Source organism: Leopardus geoffroyi, chromosome C1 (genome assembly GCF_018350155.1).
Source record: "Leopardus geoffroyi isolate Oge1 chromosome C1, O.geoffroyi_Oge1_pat1.0, whole genome shotgun sequence".
Classification (NCBI taxonomy): domain Eukaryota; kingdom Metazoa; phylum Chordata; class Mammalia; order Carnivora; family Felidae; genus Leopardus; species Leopardus geoffroyi.
The window spans coordinates 40,079,563-40,097,748 of record NC_059328.1 but is presented as its reverse complement, the minus strand read 5'-3'; the positions used below and the strand labels follow the sequence as shown (position 1 = coordinate 40,097,748).

The 18,186-nt window shown below is 41.5% G+C and overlaps 1 protein-coding gene and 1 long non-coding RNA gene across 8 annotated transcripts in view; one reads left to right on the top strand and one right to left on the bottom strand.

Moving 5' to 3' along the window:
* Window positions 1–12,928, top strand: part of LOC123597861 — an 86,396-nt gene extending 73,468 nt beyond the window's left edge. The window contains exons 4-5 of the long non-coding RNA XR_006712291.1: window positions 584–745; window positions 12,832–12,928. This is a non-coding gene — a long non-coding RNA (uncharacterized LOC123597861). The remainder of the gene's footprint in view (window positions 1–583; window positions 746–12,831) is intronic.
* The window catches only part of ELAVL4 (ELAV like RNA binding protein 4), a 148,351-nt gene continuing 133,301 nt past the window's right edge, over window positions 3,137–18,186 (bottom strand). For 5 of the 7 annotated variants that reach the window (XM_045477313.1, XM_045477310.1, XM_045477308.1 and 2 more), the window contains exons 4-7: window positions 12,887–13,040; window positions 10,984–11,209; window positions 9,321–9,359; window positions 3,137–6,130 (exon numbers count right to left, since the gene is read on the bottom strand). In XM_045477313.1, the coding sequence (XP_045333269.1) occupies window positions 5,761–6,130; window positions 9,321–9,359; window positions 10,984–11,209; window positions 12,887–13,040 (789 nt within the window). In that variant the 3' untranslated portion in view covers window positions 3,137–5,760. The remainder of the gene's footprint in view (window positions 6,131–9,320; window positions 9,360–10,983; window positions 11,210–12,886; window positions 13,041–18,186) is intronic. The other 2 variants (XM_045477309.1, XM_045477311.1) reach the window with 2 other exon arrangements.

Below are 18,186 nucleotides of genomic sequence, written 5' to 3'. Positions count from 1 at the left end.
GTGCCTGGCATATTGGAAAGATAATAAATGCTTGTGCTCTTTCTAGAAATAATCTCTTAAACCTCAAGGACTTTGGTGGAAACTGTTTAAAATAATTACATGGTATCCTGGAGTGGCATGTGAGTCTACTTTCCATTTGAACCACTAGTAGATTAAGCTGGACTTGCATAGGGAAACCTTCCTGTAATTAACCTGGGGTTGGGTGATTTTAAGCCAGTTTTCATTCTGCTGCAGAAACAAAAAAAAAAAAAAAAAAAAAAAGAAAAGAAAAAAAAAAGAGGAGACTGAAGAAATGCTATTCCTTTAATTGAAGGAACACTTTTATGTTCTCAGGTCTATTTTAATCTTAAGTGCCGATTACGCATCATTCTCTCCTGTTAACAGACACTTCTGTAAGTGATCTGCACAGAGAGAAATATGATTCTTACATAAATACTGTACCATGAGAAATTATCTTATTACTTAATATGCCAAAAAGCTAATAAGATAAAGGAATGCTACGAGTCATTTTTGGACAATATTAAAACTTGATTGTAGCTCATGGAAATAAAATGTAATTTCCTTTTATTATTCTCTTTTCCAGGTAGAACAAAGGCAGTGAAGGGTGTAGGGATATTATACAGCTGTGCTCCATGAGCATGTGTTAAGGCTGTGGAATGGATCCTGGCAGGATGACCTCAAATTAAGATTTTAATGACTCTTCCATTTAGAAGACACATTCTTTCCATTAATGCTGCCTTGTCAGGTATGATTTTTGAATTTGCAAGTGAAAGTAAAACACCCCATTTCCTATTCAGTTGTACAAATGCTTGCCTCTGTGTATTTGCATGTATATGTCTGTTGAAGAACAAATGCATAGTGCTTACAGAAAGTAAGGGCAAAACAATTGGAACTGACTTTCCTGAATTGCCTATGGTGAAAGGTGATTAAGTGCCAAATTTTGACAAGGTTAAGGTAGTCAGACACAAATACTGACTGCACAGGAGCCCTATGAGACATTGTGAGTTTCAAATGTACTTTTAAGTGTTGTTCTTTGGGATTTAAATGTTTCATTTATAAGTGAACAAATAATGACTGATCTCGATGAAAGAAATTTAAACAGGACCCAAGTTGATAAACTGTTCTGACTGTAACATTTGGTCACTCTTTGATCCTTTTGGTCAGATGTAAGTAGTTTTGATGCTGGTGGTGATGATGTAGGATGGTTACAGACACAAGCACATGTTTTTTGCACTCTTCCTATCAGTCTGAGAAAAATAACACTAAGTAAATGCCTTCAGCCTTCCCTGACATGCAATTTTTCATCCAAGTAAAACATAACGTACCTAGGACCTAAAAAAAATGTAATAACCTCTGCTTTCTTGTGATTTGCTAAAACTTTCCCACAAACACCTACAAGAAACTATATAACGTTTGTCTGGAGATTTAAGGTACAGGCTTACACTCACAGCAAAATGAATTTTTTATTAGTTGTTAGGCAGACATGTTATGCTGATGTTGGGAAGTGCTACCAAGAGAGTGTATATAGAATGGCCTTCCATGGATATTTTAAAGACCTATTTAAACACGTACAGCTCTTTGTGAAACTGTCAAGATAGGTCTGTTGCAGGCTGGGGAGTGAACTACATGAACTGGTAAGATTCCACCAACTTCCAATATTCCAAAATAATGTATCCATTCATTTAAAGTACACTAAAATGACACTTTTAAGGATCAGAGATGGTGATGATTGGTAATAACTATCTTAGGTTTAGCAGTAACATTTTTAGACCCTATACACACGTTTGTGAAGCCATTTTCCCTGGGGGCAGCTATTTGTGCATTTTTCTTCAGAAAAGAAACTTAGGGACTTGTCTTTAAATAAAACTGAAATAAGAACCCTCAAGTTCATCTATGTAAAGTTCAGGCTGACTTCGTTTTAATATTTAGCTTGGTTAATTAAATCCCATTCTTTGCCCTGAATTTAATTATCCCAACTACTGTGGTAATTTAATATAATAATAAAAAAGGGGAAGGGTAATGAGAAATGGAAGAGAATCTGACTATTTCTTCATCTGGCTCACTTAGAGGCATTTCTTCTGCTAGTGTCAGTTTATGGATGGTGATGTTTTATGAGGTATTATGAATTTTCAATTAGTGAGAAAATGAAAACGAAAGACAATAGATCATCAATGAGTGGACGTATCGGGAAATCACTAAAAAGCTCATCTGTAAATTTAAGGGAACATTTTAATATGACTTCATGATACCTTAGACATTTAGTCCCCCCCTTGAGGTTGAGTTTAAAATCCATGTTTTTTATACACTGTATAAGTCCTTGTTTAGGTTTCTATTGGAAGTAAGAAAGTCAAATATTTGCTACTTCTAAGCAAAAATGAATGCTAACATAACAAGGTAACCTTTCTTGTTTTGCTACCACTTCCAATGTAAATGGTCTGTTTCCTAAAGACTGCTCCAGCTCTGCAGTCTCAACGCTGAGGTGCTGTGCAGTCGACTCAGACTTGGAGTCAAGCCCCAGCTGGAGACTTGCCAGCTGTTTCAAGTTACTTAATCTCATTGAGCCTCAGTCTTACCATCAGTGAAATGAGGACAGTGCTATCCACCTCTCCCAGATTGCTGGAGGACAAAGTGAGAGAATGTAGAGGACAGCACACAGCCTGACAGGAGATGCTCTGCAAGCAGTGACTTCCTTTCTTCTGAACAAGTCACAAATATGCTTATAAATGAATAACCGACACTAAATGTATCACAATGCCAAACATAATGCCAAATGTACCAGCTTGTTATCAATCAGTGCAGTGTTCCTCACTTTAAAGTACCAGTGATTCACCTGGGGATCTGGTCAAATATAGATTTGCATTCAGCCCGAGATTCTGCATTTTAACAAGCTCCCAGATGATGTGGATACTGCCGGCAGGAGCCCACACTTTTACTCGTATGGAACTAGGGCAATGACTTTTGAATACCGAATTGACTTTGAGAGACTGGGCTAAGTTGCAAAACACAATTTTACTCTACCTTTTTTTTTTTTTTTTTTTTTTTTTTGCGTTTGTTTAATGATAAAATTACTGGGGAAATTTGAAGATGCTACAAAAAAAGTTTGAATGAACACATTTAAAAATCTGGGAAGCTCAAATCCATTCTACACACTTTCATTTATTGTCTGGACAGATAAAGTACAAATAATTCAAACACAACAAGATTATGAAAAAAAAAAACATTTACAATACTTTCCCTCAGAAATCATCTAAACTAGCAAGATTAACATGAAGTCATTCATTATAACTAAAGTATACAACTGCCTGGTCCTAAGATTTTTTTTCCTTTTTTTTTCCCCCAAGAGTGAACACATTATAGAGAAGAGATTTTGGCACGCCTTTCCCACTAATGCTTAGCAAATGCATCAAAACTTTGCCAGCAAACTGCGTTCATTCATAGCAGGTGATGTAAAAAGTTTTCCCTGAATGTTGAACGAGTGTTCTCTGAACTGAAATCTGGTGTTTTTTTTTTTTTTTTTCAAAACCGAAACGAGGAAAAAAAAACAGAAAAAAAATTTAAAGGAGGAGTCTATGATGCAGCCTTGGTTTTCGTTATCTGTCTACCACTACGACTACTACTACAGTTTGCCTCTTCAGTGTGAAAACAACAGTTCTGTCTACATGCACTTAGTGGGTTCAGCATGGGAAAAAACGCACAAAATAAGCACAAGTTATAAATAACCATAACGTTTTATTACCATTAAGACTAAACTTGTATTGAAAAGATTTTATATAACAAGACAAGAAAAGCAATAGCAAATTTAACTATCAACTAGATTATGCATAGCGAGTAACTGTTTCTATTACCCAGGGAAGAGCATGAACCCTTGTATTTTTTTGTTTTGTTTTTGTTTTAAATATATAACCGTACAAAGCACAAACATACTAAAATGATCAGTGCACTGGACGTGGGAGAATGCTCCCTCAGTCATTTTGTTCCCTTAGCTCTGTTTTTTTTTCCCCAATCTGAATTACATTAAAATAAAGACCCAGTTGTTTTTATTTTTCTACTGTGCAGTAAGAAAAAATATTCACAACAAACATGACAATATATCAAACAATAGTTCTACACAAGTTACCTTGATACCTCTTTAACTGTCACTTAAATATCATAAGAAAACATTTTAAGACATATACAAACAAAACTAGCCAAGTGTTACAACTTATAATAAATTAACCCAAAGAAAAAATAACTTTATATATATATATTTATATTGTATATACACATACACACACAACAGAATGACACAATAATATGCTTCTTCCCATAGTTTAAGTAAACAAATAAGTAGTCTAGCCAATCTAGCTATATTTGATCTCGGCCATAGGCATCATCACATCGGCGATTAAATAAATAAGTGTTTCAAGCAACATAAACAGTGTTTCAAATGTACCAACACAGCCCAATTCTACCAGCATGGGCTACAAAGTGAATTTGAAAATTCCTTAATGAATTTAAAGCAAATGTATCTTTTGTTTTCCTCTCCTAAACACATTACATTTAACTATGATACTAAGATATGTAAATAATTTCGTAGCACCTACTGCTCAAACTAAGGAAGTTTTAGATCAAAAGGAAAATTAATCTTTTTAATTTTTGTTCTGCTGACATCCCATACTGATGACTTAAAGAAAAACTGTCTTTCAACTCATCTCCTTGCTTTTGGGTTTTGACTGTGGGGAACTGTGGTACCCTGGGTAGAACGAACACTCCTTTCCCCTAGTAATTAATAATTGTTTTTTTATTATTATTACATGCTATGAAAAGATATGAAGATCATCTGTTTATAGCCCATCCTTCAAAAAACAGTCTACGAATCCAGTTTAAAACACACATCTTGATCTCTAAAAAGTTACCAGTGCAGTATGAACGCGACAAAGTTGTCAATTTCCCCTAAATTAGCCAGTCAAAATATTTTTTTCTCAAATCCAGATTCTCTTGTAAAAATTCTTTATATTTTATAAAAATAGATTTTTCTTGAAACCCATTTTCAGCAAAGAGACCACCTCTTTGGCAACAATGTTAATGTTATTAAATTGTTAATGTCATCAGGTATCCCCCTTGCCCCCATCCCCTAACAGAAGACTGTTTTTAGTTCACATGATATAAAAGAAAAAAGGAAAAATAAAAAAATTTGCAAAAGTTTTTTTTTGATTTTTGCAATTTTTATTATTCCTCTTTAATTTGTGTGGGGGGTTTTTACCAATCTGATTGGATCAACTTTTTGACAAAAAAAAATCTTTTTTTTCTTTCTTTGAATCCCATTACTTTGTAAAAATTGTTTTATTTTTATTTTTTTTTTTGTTTTTTGTTTTTCTTCTTCAAATGAGCGAATGGTCATCTTAAAAAGACCCACCTTCAAGGAAGGTAGTAAAGTTAGCTGGCTGGGTTAAAATCCCTGCACATCGCTATCTATGTATATTATATTCAACAACGACAGCTATGAAAGAACATTCAATGCATCAAAGGTATTTTTTTGTTTTTTTTCTTTTTTTTTCTAAGCATTATAAAATCCTTTCCTGGTACACCTCAGGATAATCCAATGTTTTAATACTTAGGCAACACTGGCTTATAAAGTCCATGGTTGAATATAAGCCTCGAAAAGTTTGTTTCTCTCTCTTTTGTGTGTGTGTGTGTGTGTGTGTGTGTGTGTGTGTATGTGTGTGTGTGTGTTGTTCGTATATATTTATATATATATTTTAATAAGTAAGGATGGGAAATTCAGGACTTGTGGGCTTTGTTGGTTTTAAAGGAAACTTGCAACACTCGGTCTCCTAGGCGGTACCCGTTGAGGCTGGCAATGGCCATGGCTGCCTCATCATAGTTGGTCATGGTGACAAAGCCAAATCCCTTGCATTTATTGGTGTTGAAGTCGCGGATGACCTTAACGTTGTTCACTGCGCCAAAGGGGCCGAAGAGCTGCCAGAGGACACTCTCGTCGGAATCAGGGGACAGGTTGTAGACAAAGATGCACCAGCCTGTTCCTGTGTGACCAGGGATGTTCATTCCCACAAGGCTTGTCATTCCGTCAATGGTGATTGGGGAGAACCTGGGGGGACAGGCAGAAGGGGGGACTGGTCCAGACATCAGTCTGACCACGGATAACACACAGATGCACAGACACAGACATGGGGCAGAGGGCTGAGTGAGTGTTTGCAGGAGAGTCTTCAAGGTTTAAAAACCAAAATGCAACAACTAATGTCTGTGGCATTTCTTCTGAATGGAATGGCTAAACTGGCTAAGGGACATAAATGCCAAGAGAAAAGCTAGGTCAATTCCTAATAACCATAAGAAACTCCTAGAGCAAGGCTCTACTGTACTTCTACCACAGTATATGGTCATAGGGTATCCCACTCTGACCCTTATCCTCCCTCCCCACAATAGACAGCTCTTGGGGGAGGGGCTCTATTTCATTCATTCTGTTGCTCTACTTATTTATTCACTGAGGCACATGTGGGACTATCACAGACATAGTGACACACAGAAAATAATAAATACTTATTGACTGCATAAGTGAATAACACTGGTGGGTATCAAAGCTTGGGAAATTTTTTTTTTAATTTTTAAGGCAGCTTAGGGGATGGCCCGAGGAGTTTTCAAGTCTACCATCTTTGCAGTCCCCTGACTTATGGTTGTCAAAGATCTCTTGATATTTTGTGGACAGAGATATGTGACAATGAACAGACATGCCTTGTTATTAACCACATGGGTGGCTCATGTTTCATTTAGCATTTATTTAAAAGAGTTAAAAAAAAAGCCCAACCAATATTAACAACAGATCACTCCTTGATGCTGTATTATCTGGAATTAATTTCTAAGCATCACAGGAGTAAGATTTCAAGTGGTTTGTGCATTTATATAACTTGAATTAGAAAAGCAGGAAACTGTTACTTGCCTATTATAACTTCTTTTGTATTAGCCTTTGAAATCTCAGTTTTCATGCTATCATGAAAAGAAAAACAACCCTTCAGATTTTATTCACCGTCTGATAAAATATATCCCGTGTGATTCATAATGGATGCATCAGATTATGTTACCAGTGCCTACAGCAGAAAAATATTTGCTAACTTTTTGTTTTATACCAAACATATACAGGGATTTTGTCCATATCCACTGACTAGTGTCTTCGTTTTCATGTGGTTGGGTTTTTTTGGTTTTGTTTTTGTTTTCTGAAAAGGAGGATAGGAGGAGGAAAGGAAGCAAAAACTGGGGACAAGAATGGGGTAAAGTGTTACTTAGGATGTTTTAAAAATAAGCAAATGTTCTTGGAGATTGGAAAGTCCTATGGAAGAATAGTTCTGCATGTAACTAGAATTTAGGTAATCAAGTGGCTGCTGTAGATATGCTAAACATAACTCAATAGGTATTAATTTTGGCATTATCCACTAAGTCAATCTTCCCTCTTGCTAAAAAACAAATAAGGGGCACCTGGGTGGCTCAGTCAGTAAAGACTCTGACTCTTGATTTAGTTCAGGTCATGAACTCATGGTTTGTGAGTTTGAGCCCTACATAGGTGCTGTGCTGGCAGCGTGCAGCCTGCTTGGGATTCTCTGTCTCCCTCTATCTCTTCCCCTCCCCTGCTCTCTCTCTCAAAATAAATAAATAGACATTAAAAAAAACACAAGTAACGAGACAAAACCAAAAATCATCACGGTAAGAATTCTTAGAAGGGCAAATGCATGTCTAACTATTATTTGCATTATTTCTGAAGACTGTCTTCTCAACCTTCTCTCCTCCAACTGAGTGATTGACTCCTCTCAGTTTAAAGGTAGAGAACAGCTATAAGTAATTATTTTAAGGCCAAAGTCAGGAGCCAGCAAAGAGGTTTCAAGGAGAGTCTCAATTCTAGTTGGGAATGGCTACCTGGAGCATTTTGGTAGGGAGGAGCCTGGATCCAAACCTGGGCTTAATAGGAAAGGAGAGTGCTCTTATCCACTAGTGACGTGTGCTCTGAGTGGGGAAGCAGAGGGGGTGGCGGCATGCACGCTGCAACTGTGTGCCTTCCCTGGCCTCGACCGTGCATGAGCATTCCTCTTTCTGTAACTGGTGCCGCCTCACTCAAGTCAGAGGGGAGCAAAGGGCAGAGTGGGAAAAATGCAAAAGTGAGAGTGGGAACAGGCAAGCAGTGTGCTAGACACGTGGAAGTAATTCAGTTATCCTCACTAGTGCCAGGACTGAGATTCAAGAGGCTGGCGCTCTCGAAGTGAAGTCTGCAGTCAAGCTATTCCCTTTACTGTGTGCAGTTTCCAGAGTCAGGGTACTTACCACGCATGGCCAAGTGGTGAAAGAGCTGCCTCATATGGGGGATGTGACTGGGACTACTAAAGACCACATTGCTTTCCCTGACTGTGGGAAGGGGAATTAAAGTGTGCAGCTCTACTGAGCAGGATGATGGAGATGCTATGTCCCTAGCAGCTCAGTGGAGCTTATCAAAAGCACATATGGGAATCTCATGGACACAGTGACATAACGCACTCAACTTCCTGAGGTTCAGCTTTCAGACTAGGTCTGGATCACTCTTGTGACTGCATTCAGAGAGCCCCCACAAACCTCGATTCTACTTGAACCCCCAACCCCACAGAAAGGCTTTAAATGAAAGGAACTGCAAGTGTAAAAACATATATACATGTATAAAACCAAGGGAGGATTTATAATAACTGTTAAAACCTGTAACAAAAGAAACTCCTGGTTGAGGTGCACACAGATACACTTCATTCTCAGGCTGTACCCTGAAATGCACACTGAGCTGGGGGTGGGAGTCAGCAGGTCCTCCACAAGTTTATTCATGCTTGGGCCAGGGCTGGTAGTCCAAAATCTAATTTTTTCACTGACAATCATAAGATTGTCAACCGTGATTAGCAAAGTGTTCTAATTTTGATTTGCTGGAATCTGCCCTCTTAACTGAATCTTGGCATTGCTAATGCAAAACAGTTGCTCTGCAAGTTTGCAAAGTCAGCTGGCAAAGACTAGGAGCCTTCTCCCTTGGGGGAGCCGTCTAGAGAACCAGATTATCAAGGGCTTGGTAGCTGTGGCACCTGAACCATAGGAGAAGCCCACCTGCAAATAAAAGAAAAAGTGAAACACACAAACACGCTTTGTGTGCCCTAAAAGAAACAAAACCAACTGAAGTCTGAAATTAAAATTAAGAATTTGACATGCTGGTGGAGGAAAAAGGAAGAATTAAAAAAAAAAAAAGTAAAGTTAGTGAATTAAAAAAAAAAAATTTCTAGCCCCAGTCTGTGCCAACACGGACATCTGGCAATCTGTGGAGTTTTAATTACCTCTTTACGCCATAGGCCATATTAAGCAAATTGTCCAGCCTGCAAAGAGAAGGAGGGTCTCTGGGTTAATGCCTCACAGATGGCAAGATCGCTCAATGGAACTATTAATAAGAATGCTCCATTTTCAAAGAAGAAAAGCTCGACAACTTTCCCCAATGCTTAGAAGTCTATCCACTGGTCGTTTCCCCCTTTTCTGCCTCCAACTATGAGTAATCCACGTTCAGGTCAATGCTGGAGTTTAAAGCAAGTGTCTAATGAAGCTCCCTTTCTTTCAAGGTCTGAATTAATCCCACTCACCCCTCCTCTCAGAACATTTGTGTGGATTTCATTTTATATTGTGTGTGAGACCGTTAAAAGGGGGCAGCTTCTTAAGTTGTTCACCTTTTATTACAATTCACCTTTTACTGCAATTAAACTTGTGAATAAAAGGAATACACGTGCATGCACAAGGCATTATCAGAATAGATCTTTTCTCTTAATCTAGCTACATTAACTAAATCTTCTTACCACACACATTTTTTTGAGGGGGAAGGAGGAGTTTGGGGTTAAGATTTTTTACAATGAGCTGACTGTTTGCAACCTGAAAGCTCCTCCCAGCAAACTGCCATTATGTTATAATCTCCGTCATGGTCAGTATTTTACTTGGGGACAAGCTATTCACACCATGGGGCAGTAGTAAGCATAGTTTCCACCATTAGAAGCCTGCTGGAAAGGCTTTTTACATAAATACTGCATGTGCTCTCACACAAAATAAAAATTAGATGACTTGGACTCCTCATGAAATCATTAACCATTTCAAATTCCCAGGGCATGGGAGGACACTGCTAAGGCTGATTTTCTCCTCATCATGGCCAGATGGAAGGGCCTACTATCTTCCCATGTGATGTGTGAAAAGGAGAAAAACCCTTTCATTAAAAGGAAGTTGGGGCATGGGTGGAATAAAATCATTATTTAGAATTATTACGAGTAGGTCAAGAATATTCTTAACTCTTGCACAATAAAGGCAGTCAAGGTAAGACTGCCTTCATGGAGTGAAACCTGCCTTTCAGAAATGTCCCAGGAGAAGGGAAGTGCCCCCATTGCACCGGGAGGGTTTGGTACCTGAAGGAAACACTAATAAGTCTTAGACAAAATCTTCCTTCTTGTCCCAGAATCTACTGACTTAACAGTCAGAGTGAAGTTAACACAAAAGAGAGTACCTGTCCCTTCCCCAACCCAACAGAGTTACCTGTAGAAGAAAGAGGGGGACAGGCCAAACAACCCATCATCTGTCTCCTGGCCTACACTTTTCTTTGACTTTGTTAAAAGACACTCCCTCTGCCTTAAGTCTAAGCTACTGAATGTGGTCACTTATTTGTGATTTAACTTGTTGAAACAGAACACCTTCTTGTTTGATGAAATGTAGACATTTTGTTTTAATCCAAGAATCTGAAGTTTAACCACAGCCACAGTCGTAAGTTGAAAGGGGGCTTGGAAAAGCATCTGGTCGGACCATCCCATTTAACAGTAGTGGAAACTGAGGTTCAGTAGGGAGCTCCACACAGTGATTCCTGGGGACAGAGGTTCTTATGCTTGTCCCATCTTTCTGGGATGTGGGTTTCCCTGGCCCCCACCCAGCTCTGTACATGTGGAGCAGCGTTCTTTCCCCCATGGGTGTGCCTACCTGAATCTCTGGGCCTGGTGGTGAAGCGGGCCAGGGTAGCGCCGATTGGGAGACTGGTAGAGCTGGGAGAGCAGGGCCTGGCTGGACTTCTGGCTGGGGTTGTTGGCAAACTTCACAGTAATCGGTTCTGTAGCACCGCTGGGCTTCTGGCCATTCAGCCCTTTGATGGCTTCTTCTGCCTCGATTCTCTTATCAAACCGAATGAATCCCACCCCTCTGGACACTCCTAGGGAAAGAGAAAGAGCCTTCATAAAGAGTGAACAAAGCACACTGGTAAATATCTCTGAGAAGAGATGGGCTGGGCCCCATGGACCTCCGGTGGGGAGTGGCCCCACTTGTGGGGCCAGGGCTGAGTATCCCAGAATCTCTCTCACCCATCAAAATGCATCTGCCTGCATTTCTGCCATCATGGCTCCGGGCAGGTGCTTCCCACCCACAGAACACAGGCACCTCTCACATCTGTCCATTCCAGCTCTACACCAGATTGCTCAGTTCTCGTCTCCTTCTAGTTGCTCTAACCCATCACCCACAGTCCAGTTTCTAGTCCTGCAATGTGCCCTCTGCACCTAGCAACCATGTAATCTATTTGACAAGCAAACTCTGACCACATTACACCCCTTCAAAGCATCTTTTACACATTTTTTGTAACTTTTCAATTCTTTACTTTGTGCGTGGTACCTGTTCCTCACTGCCTCCCACTCCACATACAGAATAACAAACAAAACCCACAAAAAATCCTCCCATGGCTCTATGTTGCATACAGATGAAGTTAGACTTTCTTAGCATGGCATTTAGTGCTCCTGATGATGTGGTCCCAAATCCCCTGTTGAGTCTCTGCCAGCCATACTGAACCACCACATATTCCTTGAACAGGCTGTGTTCTTCCTTGACTCCATGCCTTATGACATGTCCTATCCACCTATTCTACAGGACACATCATGTCCACCTAGAATTTTCTGTCCCTCTTTGTGCCAGATAACCTCAATCCATCCTCCAAAACCCTGCTCAAATGTCACCTCCTTGATGTAGCCTTCACAGCAATCTGCCCCCACCCAGGCACAGCACACCTTCTCCCGAGCCCCCGTGGTACACTGGACAGCCCCCAGCAAGTGCTCATCATAATGGAGTCCTGCAAGGACAGAACTGTGCCTCCTTCATCTCAGGCCCCCAGTGTCCCTCTGTACAGTGTCTGGGGGCAGAACTGACTTCAGTAAGGGTCTATTGCAGGAGTCGAATGAGAAACACACGCTGAACTGCTCTCAGGGGGTGTTTTAAAATGGGGTCAAATGGAGAGTAGGTAAAAACATTTTGTCAATAAAAATGCAACCCAGGGTACCTTACATTTCTTACTGAGAGGTGGTGGATGCCTTTCTTTATTATGGACAAAGTACCACAGTACCAGGTCCTGGGTTCATGTCCCTGCACTGCCACTAACTAGCTGGGCAGAAGTCAGATCCCCCACTTAAGACCTCTCTTTTTTCACGTGTGAAATGAGGCAGCATGCAGTTCCCTCTAGCTCTATAATGATATCATTGGAGCCGGAGCTCTAACACAGGTTCTTTTCACATACAAAAGTAATGTTACTTGGTTAAAGGTTGAAAGAGACTTTGAAGGTCATTCAGTCCCACTCACAACCTGATGCCCGAATCCTCTTTATAGCCCTGCCAAGTAGTTTAGCTGCTGCTGGAACAGTTCCCATGATGGGAGATCTACCTCCTAAGATGGCCCATTTTAAATGTGGGCATTTGATTGATAAGAAATCTTTCTCTTATGTCAAAAATCTGTCTGTGCATGATCCATACCCTTTACCCTAAGTAACCATTATCTCTCTGCTCCTATGGGTCACAGGGCACTGGCTGTGGCATTGAGACACAAGGAAAGAAATGACAAAGAAACACTTAACCTGTGACTTGATCAACCAGGATTCGAGAGGTGATGATACGGCCATATTGCGAGAAAAGCTGCTCCAGTTCCTTCTGGGTCATGGTTTTGGGAAGGCCGCTAACGTAGAGGTTAGCATCCCTGATTGAGGCAGAGCTCGGACGGGCATATGAGACCTAGGAAAAGGCAAGAGGAGCTAAATCCATTACAGGCAACACCCTCTGAGTAGAGACTGAGTCAACAACTGAGATGACAGCCCCTTGTCTATCATTCGAACTCATGGTGTCGTTTAAATATCTCAGTAGTTCAGATTCTTAGCTACTCTTGTAATCGTAATACGAATCCCGAGAACGGCAACAGAGGAACAAAAGGAGAGGTGACGATAACTTAAAACAAATGCACAGATAAGGGTCTCTAAGTGCAGAACAAAATAGCTACTGTATGGCAGCTGTTAAATGCAGAACGACCCACGCATGGAGCTCTGAAGATTTACCTCCTGGATGTGGGTGTATAGATGATTTACTGTATCTAACACATAATAATCTTTGAATAAACCAAAAAAAAAAAAACCTCCATGAAATTCTGCTCTGCAGATTTCTCTCCTTGCCACCCTCCCCACCCCCAAGCCCTTCGTCTTCAACACATTAAAGCGATCAGGTTCTCTGCAAGATTTTTTATGTCCCATCCTCTGTGTTGTTCCAATCTGCTCCCACAAGGTCTGCTCTCGCTGAATGACAAAGTGCAATGAAATGGGGATTCATGAACATCTGCTTGTGATACTGGATACATGACCTTGTCATAACATCTGCAAGAACCGGGTACCTTCTAACGTGGAGGAAGAGCAGACAAAACTACAATCAAGGAAAGGAGAGCAGAGGGGAAAGGAGGGAGGGAGAGGGCAGTGGAAGAAGGAAGCGAGCCTCACGGATGGTTATAATAAGTTCGACTTTGTAAATTTGTCCTCCCAGATCTCTCAACTGCTTTTTTTCCCCCAAAAAGCTAACACAGAAGTGTAAACAGATCTGAAATTCCATCTGCAAGAAGCCAAATCTGTAGCAGTACACATAAGCAAAGCAAACCCCAGCAGTCATTAATTTTAGACTTTCATTTACTTATTTATTTATTTTTTAAGAAAACAACATCAGACATTTGAAATATAATTTACAGCTAGTCTAACAAAAGCACTTTCCTGCTAAAGCTATTTCTGGGGCGGTTATGGCTCAGAATAGATGATGAAAACAGTCATTTCAGAGCACATCTGACAATGTTGGACAGGAAGGGACCTATATGCCTTAGCATTTTTCAGTTGGGCGTCTTATTTAATCCATATATCCAATTTACAAGATCTGCTAAGACTCTGGGGGTGAGTGAGTGTGCATGTGCATGGATGTGTGCGTGTGTGTGTGGTACACACACAAAAGCATGCGTACAAAAGAAATTGTACATGTTAAACTGGACCCTTGGCATCAAGAACTAAAGCTCCAGCAGTGGAGGAGAACTTGCTTCTGAGAAAGGGTCTGGCAGTGTACATAGCAAAGAGGAATGAAGGATGAGCAGACCCCCTCACCCTTGGCACTCTCTCCCTTTCCATGACAGAGATGCCGAGTCCCTTTATGGGTTCCACACCTAAAAATAGATGTTGACTCAACAGATAAAATGATGTGAGTGACTAATCTGCCTCGTTGGTCTCCTCCTGCTGATGGAGCAAGGCAGACTGTCTGCAGTATCTACCTCTTCTAGAAACTGAGGGGGTGGCCTCTGTAGGCTCTTTTCCAGCACAGGGCTGACAGGCAAAGGGACCTTTACATGGAGTCCCTGGGGAGTGGGAGCTGAAGGACCAAGAATCTCGTGTGACTGGACAGAGCATCACTCCACACAAGGCTCTCCTACCCCCATTCTTTACAGAACAAAGTCCTTCGGATTATAATCTAGCAGAACTATGTTTCAGACATGAGGAGGGAGTGGTGGGGACAAGGAAAGAAAAACAAGTAGTGATATGTTCATGGTAATGAGAGTTACCCCTGTCTAACCCCTGCCAATTATTGACAAATTAATAACCTGTATGACATTTGTGCTCCCCCAAAACATACCCTCCTACTTCTATGTCTTACAAGGAAACATTTCCCACCTACTTTTTCAGGCCCTGATCCTATTTTTCTTTAAGGCCCAGATCCAATGCCATCTTCTCTAGACAGCTTTCCCGGATCTTACCTCCTCCTAAAAAGCCCCCTAGCAGTGTTCTTCAGTGAACCATACCCATGATACTTAACCCATTCTGACCTTGATTTACCATCCCTCTGTCTAGACTGCTGATCTCCTTGAGGTCATGGTTGTGTGTGTGTGTGTGTGTGTGTGTGTGTGTGTGTGTGTAGGGGTGGTGTATCTTATTCACCTTAGTGGCTCTAGCTCCCAGCACAGAGCCTTATACCTGCAGAATGCTAAGCATCTAGTGAAAGAATAAATGAATATATCCACAGAACAAAATGAATGATGTAGGAATTAATGACTCTGGAGTTAACTGCAGCTTGGATTCCTCTACTTAGGGGGATCACCAAGAGTTAAGCGTCCAGAAGCATAGCTGTGTTTCCCTACTAAGCTAAGAGCTAAGGGGAAGGTTTCCCATTTCCCAGTGTCTGAGGTTGGAAGGACTGAAAGAAGACTGTTCTAGAAGTAGATGCCACGTAGAGGCTTTCTCTTGGCAAACACTTCCCGAGGACCTACTATGAACCAGACACAGTGCTGTGTGCTGGGGATGCACAACAAGAAAGAACACGGAGTGGTCTCTTGCCCTAAAGGATTTCCAAGTCCAATGGGGACAATATACAACATACAGAAGGTACCCAATAAACATGAGTTGAATGGAAGAATGGTACACAATATGGACCAATTATCACAATGCTGTAAGATGTGTGCTATTCTAGGGTTGTATAGCTGGGACTAGAACACAGTGAAGGGGAGGGTTTAGTTAAGGGTTATACGGGCCAGAAAGAAGACAGAGCTGAGATGGGTGTGTGGTGGGGTCAGGGCATGGCGGCCTAATGATAGCCCTCCTCTGGTGTGAGGACAAATAAGACGATGAAGGTCAATGGCTTAGTGCAATGCCTGTTTGACACTCAATAAATGCACAATGGATAATAATGACCTTGATACCCAATGGTCTGGGCAGCCAGAGCTGGGGTAGAGAGGGGAGCAGGCTTAGGACATACCTGCTGGGGAAAAGGGATGGGCATTGGAAAGTAAATGACAAAACCAAAACCATTTCCTCAAAGGATGATTCTGATGGAGGCAGAATCTTACCCAGGCAGAATTCCTGCCACAGAGCAGTAACAAGTGCCAAAGGTGAACAGCAGCACCTTGATAACTCACCAAACCTAACTCTTGTTTACTTTTTCTCCTCTGTTCGAAAAACTTAAGTCTCTTGTTATCTTAGTCTTCCATCCAGGAAATCTGTAGAAGTAGGTATGGACAAAAATGACAGAAAAAGTATCTCCCTACATTTAATATCCAAATGCTGATCCCTGGTATTTGTACTTTTCAAGTGTCCTCATACATTTATGAAATCCTAACTGAGTGACTATAGGGGTCAGGTCCTTTGTTAGGCTGAAACATTTCTCAAAAATTATCCACTTTTAGCCCCTGCAGACAGCCAGCCATTGCTGGTGTGTTAACCCCACTAAACTAGTGGCCTAGAGCCCAGGGCTTCCAATGCTAAAGGCAGTGCCCTAGAGAATCCCATGCCTCAGTCCCTCAGGATCCTGCTCACTCCATTCATCCAGAACCTTTGAAGACAAGAGTGGCATTTCTAGGCTGGCACTGATCTTGCTCTGGAGCTCAGAAAGAGCTGGGAATACAGAGGCCACTCCTCTAGCTCTGGGTTAGGATGGCCCAGAGGCAGGTGACTTTACAAATGACCTTGATAAAAGATTTGCAGTGCCTCCAAACTCCCCATCCCTGCAGGCTTACAGTAACTCTGACCCACTGCAAGAGTAACAGTACAGTGTGGAGTTTACAGCCCTGACTATGAGCTGGCTCCCACACTCACTAGCTATGTGACCTTGGGCAAGTAATTTGATCTTGATAAATCTCAGTTTCTCTACTGGTATAAAGGGGGACAATTTTCCTTTGATGGGTTATTATAAAGAAGTGAGATAATAGATTTAACAGGGGTAGCACATTCCTAGAATTTAGTAGATATTTGGTAAATGTTATTATATTATTACTATGCAGTGAGTACTACAGGCTTTTGTGGGCAGTGTGGGACTCTAGCACCCACTGGGACACACCTTTCAATTTTACCACACAAGCAAACATCTGGGATACCAACAGTGAGCACCTATAGAGGCACCACTTTCCTCCTGTCAGCCTGGTGGGGTCTGGGTGATCTGTTACCACTTCACTGCCATGAATTTCCTCTAGCACATTTCTACAGATTCCACTGTACTTTCCATATCCACAAAGTAAAGTACTTCCCAATTTCCAATGTGACTTCACAAGTCTGCTGTCAGTGATTCTCATCAAGGTGGTGCAGCAGCATTATCATTCATCACAGATGGGGCAGCAGGACCCCGGCTGGGGGCTGCCCCTCCCACACAGCACTCTCCTCGCAGGTTCCTTCACCTGTTCACAGCCATGGGGGTTGGCCTGGGCAGGGATGGGGGAACAGCATGGCCTTGGGTAAAACGTTTCCTGAATCCTCTGGCAATACCTTGCCCCTTGTCTAACCTGCCGTGGTAGAGAAAAGGGAGAGGACTTGGAAAACGTGATAAAGGCTTGGTTTAGGGTGCTGGGAGTCTGGTAAGGTAAGAAAAGGCATCCTTCTCTGCTTTCGAAAGGTGCTCCTTTAATAAATACCAACATTAGAAGATGTGAGTTCATTCGTTCCTCTCATTTCTGAACACTTCCTGTCTGCCAAGCTGTGCTGGGTGCCTGGTGCTTCAAGCACTCCGAGGTCCAGTGAGGAAGGGAGCAGATAAATGAAAAGTGCAGTTCAGAGGGCTGTTCCTGGCAAGGGGTTACTCATCTCCCACTTCCAGTGTTAGCTTCCATGTGGAGGGAGCCCCCTGGGGTAGCAGTCTAGGCTTCTTGGTACCCCCTCACCTCTCTTCTCCAGGGGAAGTACAGTGACCATTCTGAACAAGCTTCAATACTGGCAATAGGCGCAGGAGCCTCAGCCACTGTGTACTTCTTCCCTTCTGGCAGCCAGATACCAGCTGGAAGCACACTTTCTGTTCCAGGATCTGTCCGATGAGAGCAGGAGGCCTGTGGGGTCCAAAGTCCCTGTAACATGGTATGTCAGTCTGTCAAAGTGTGGGGTTATGTGTT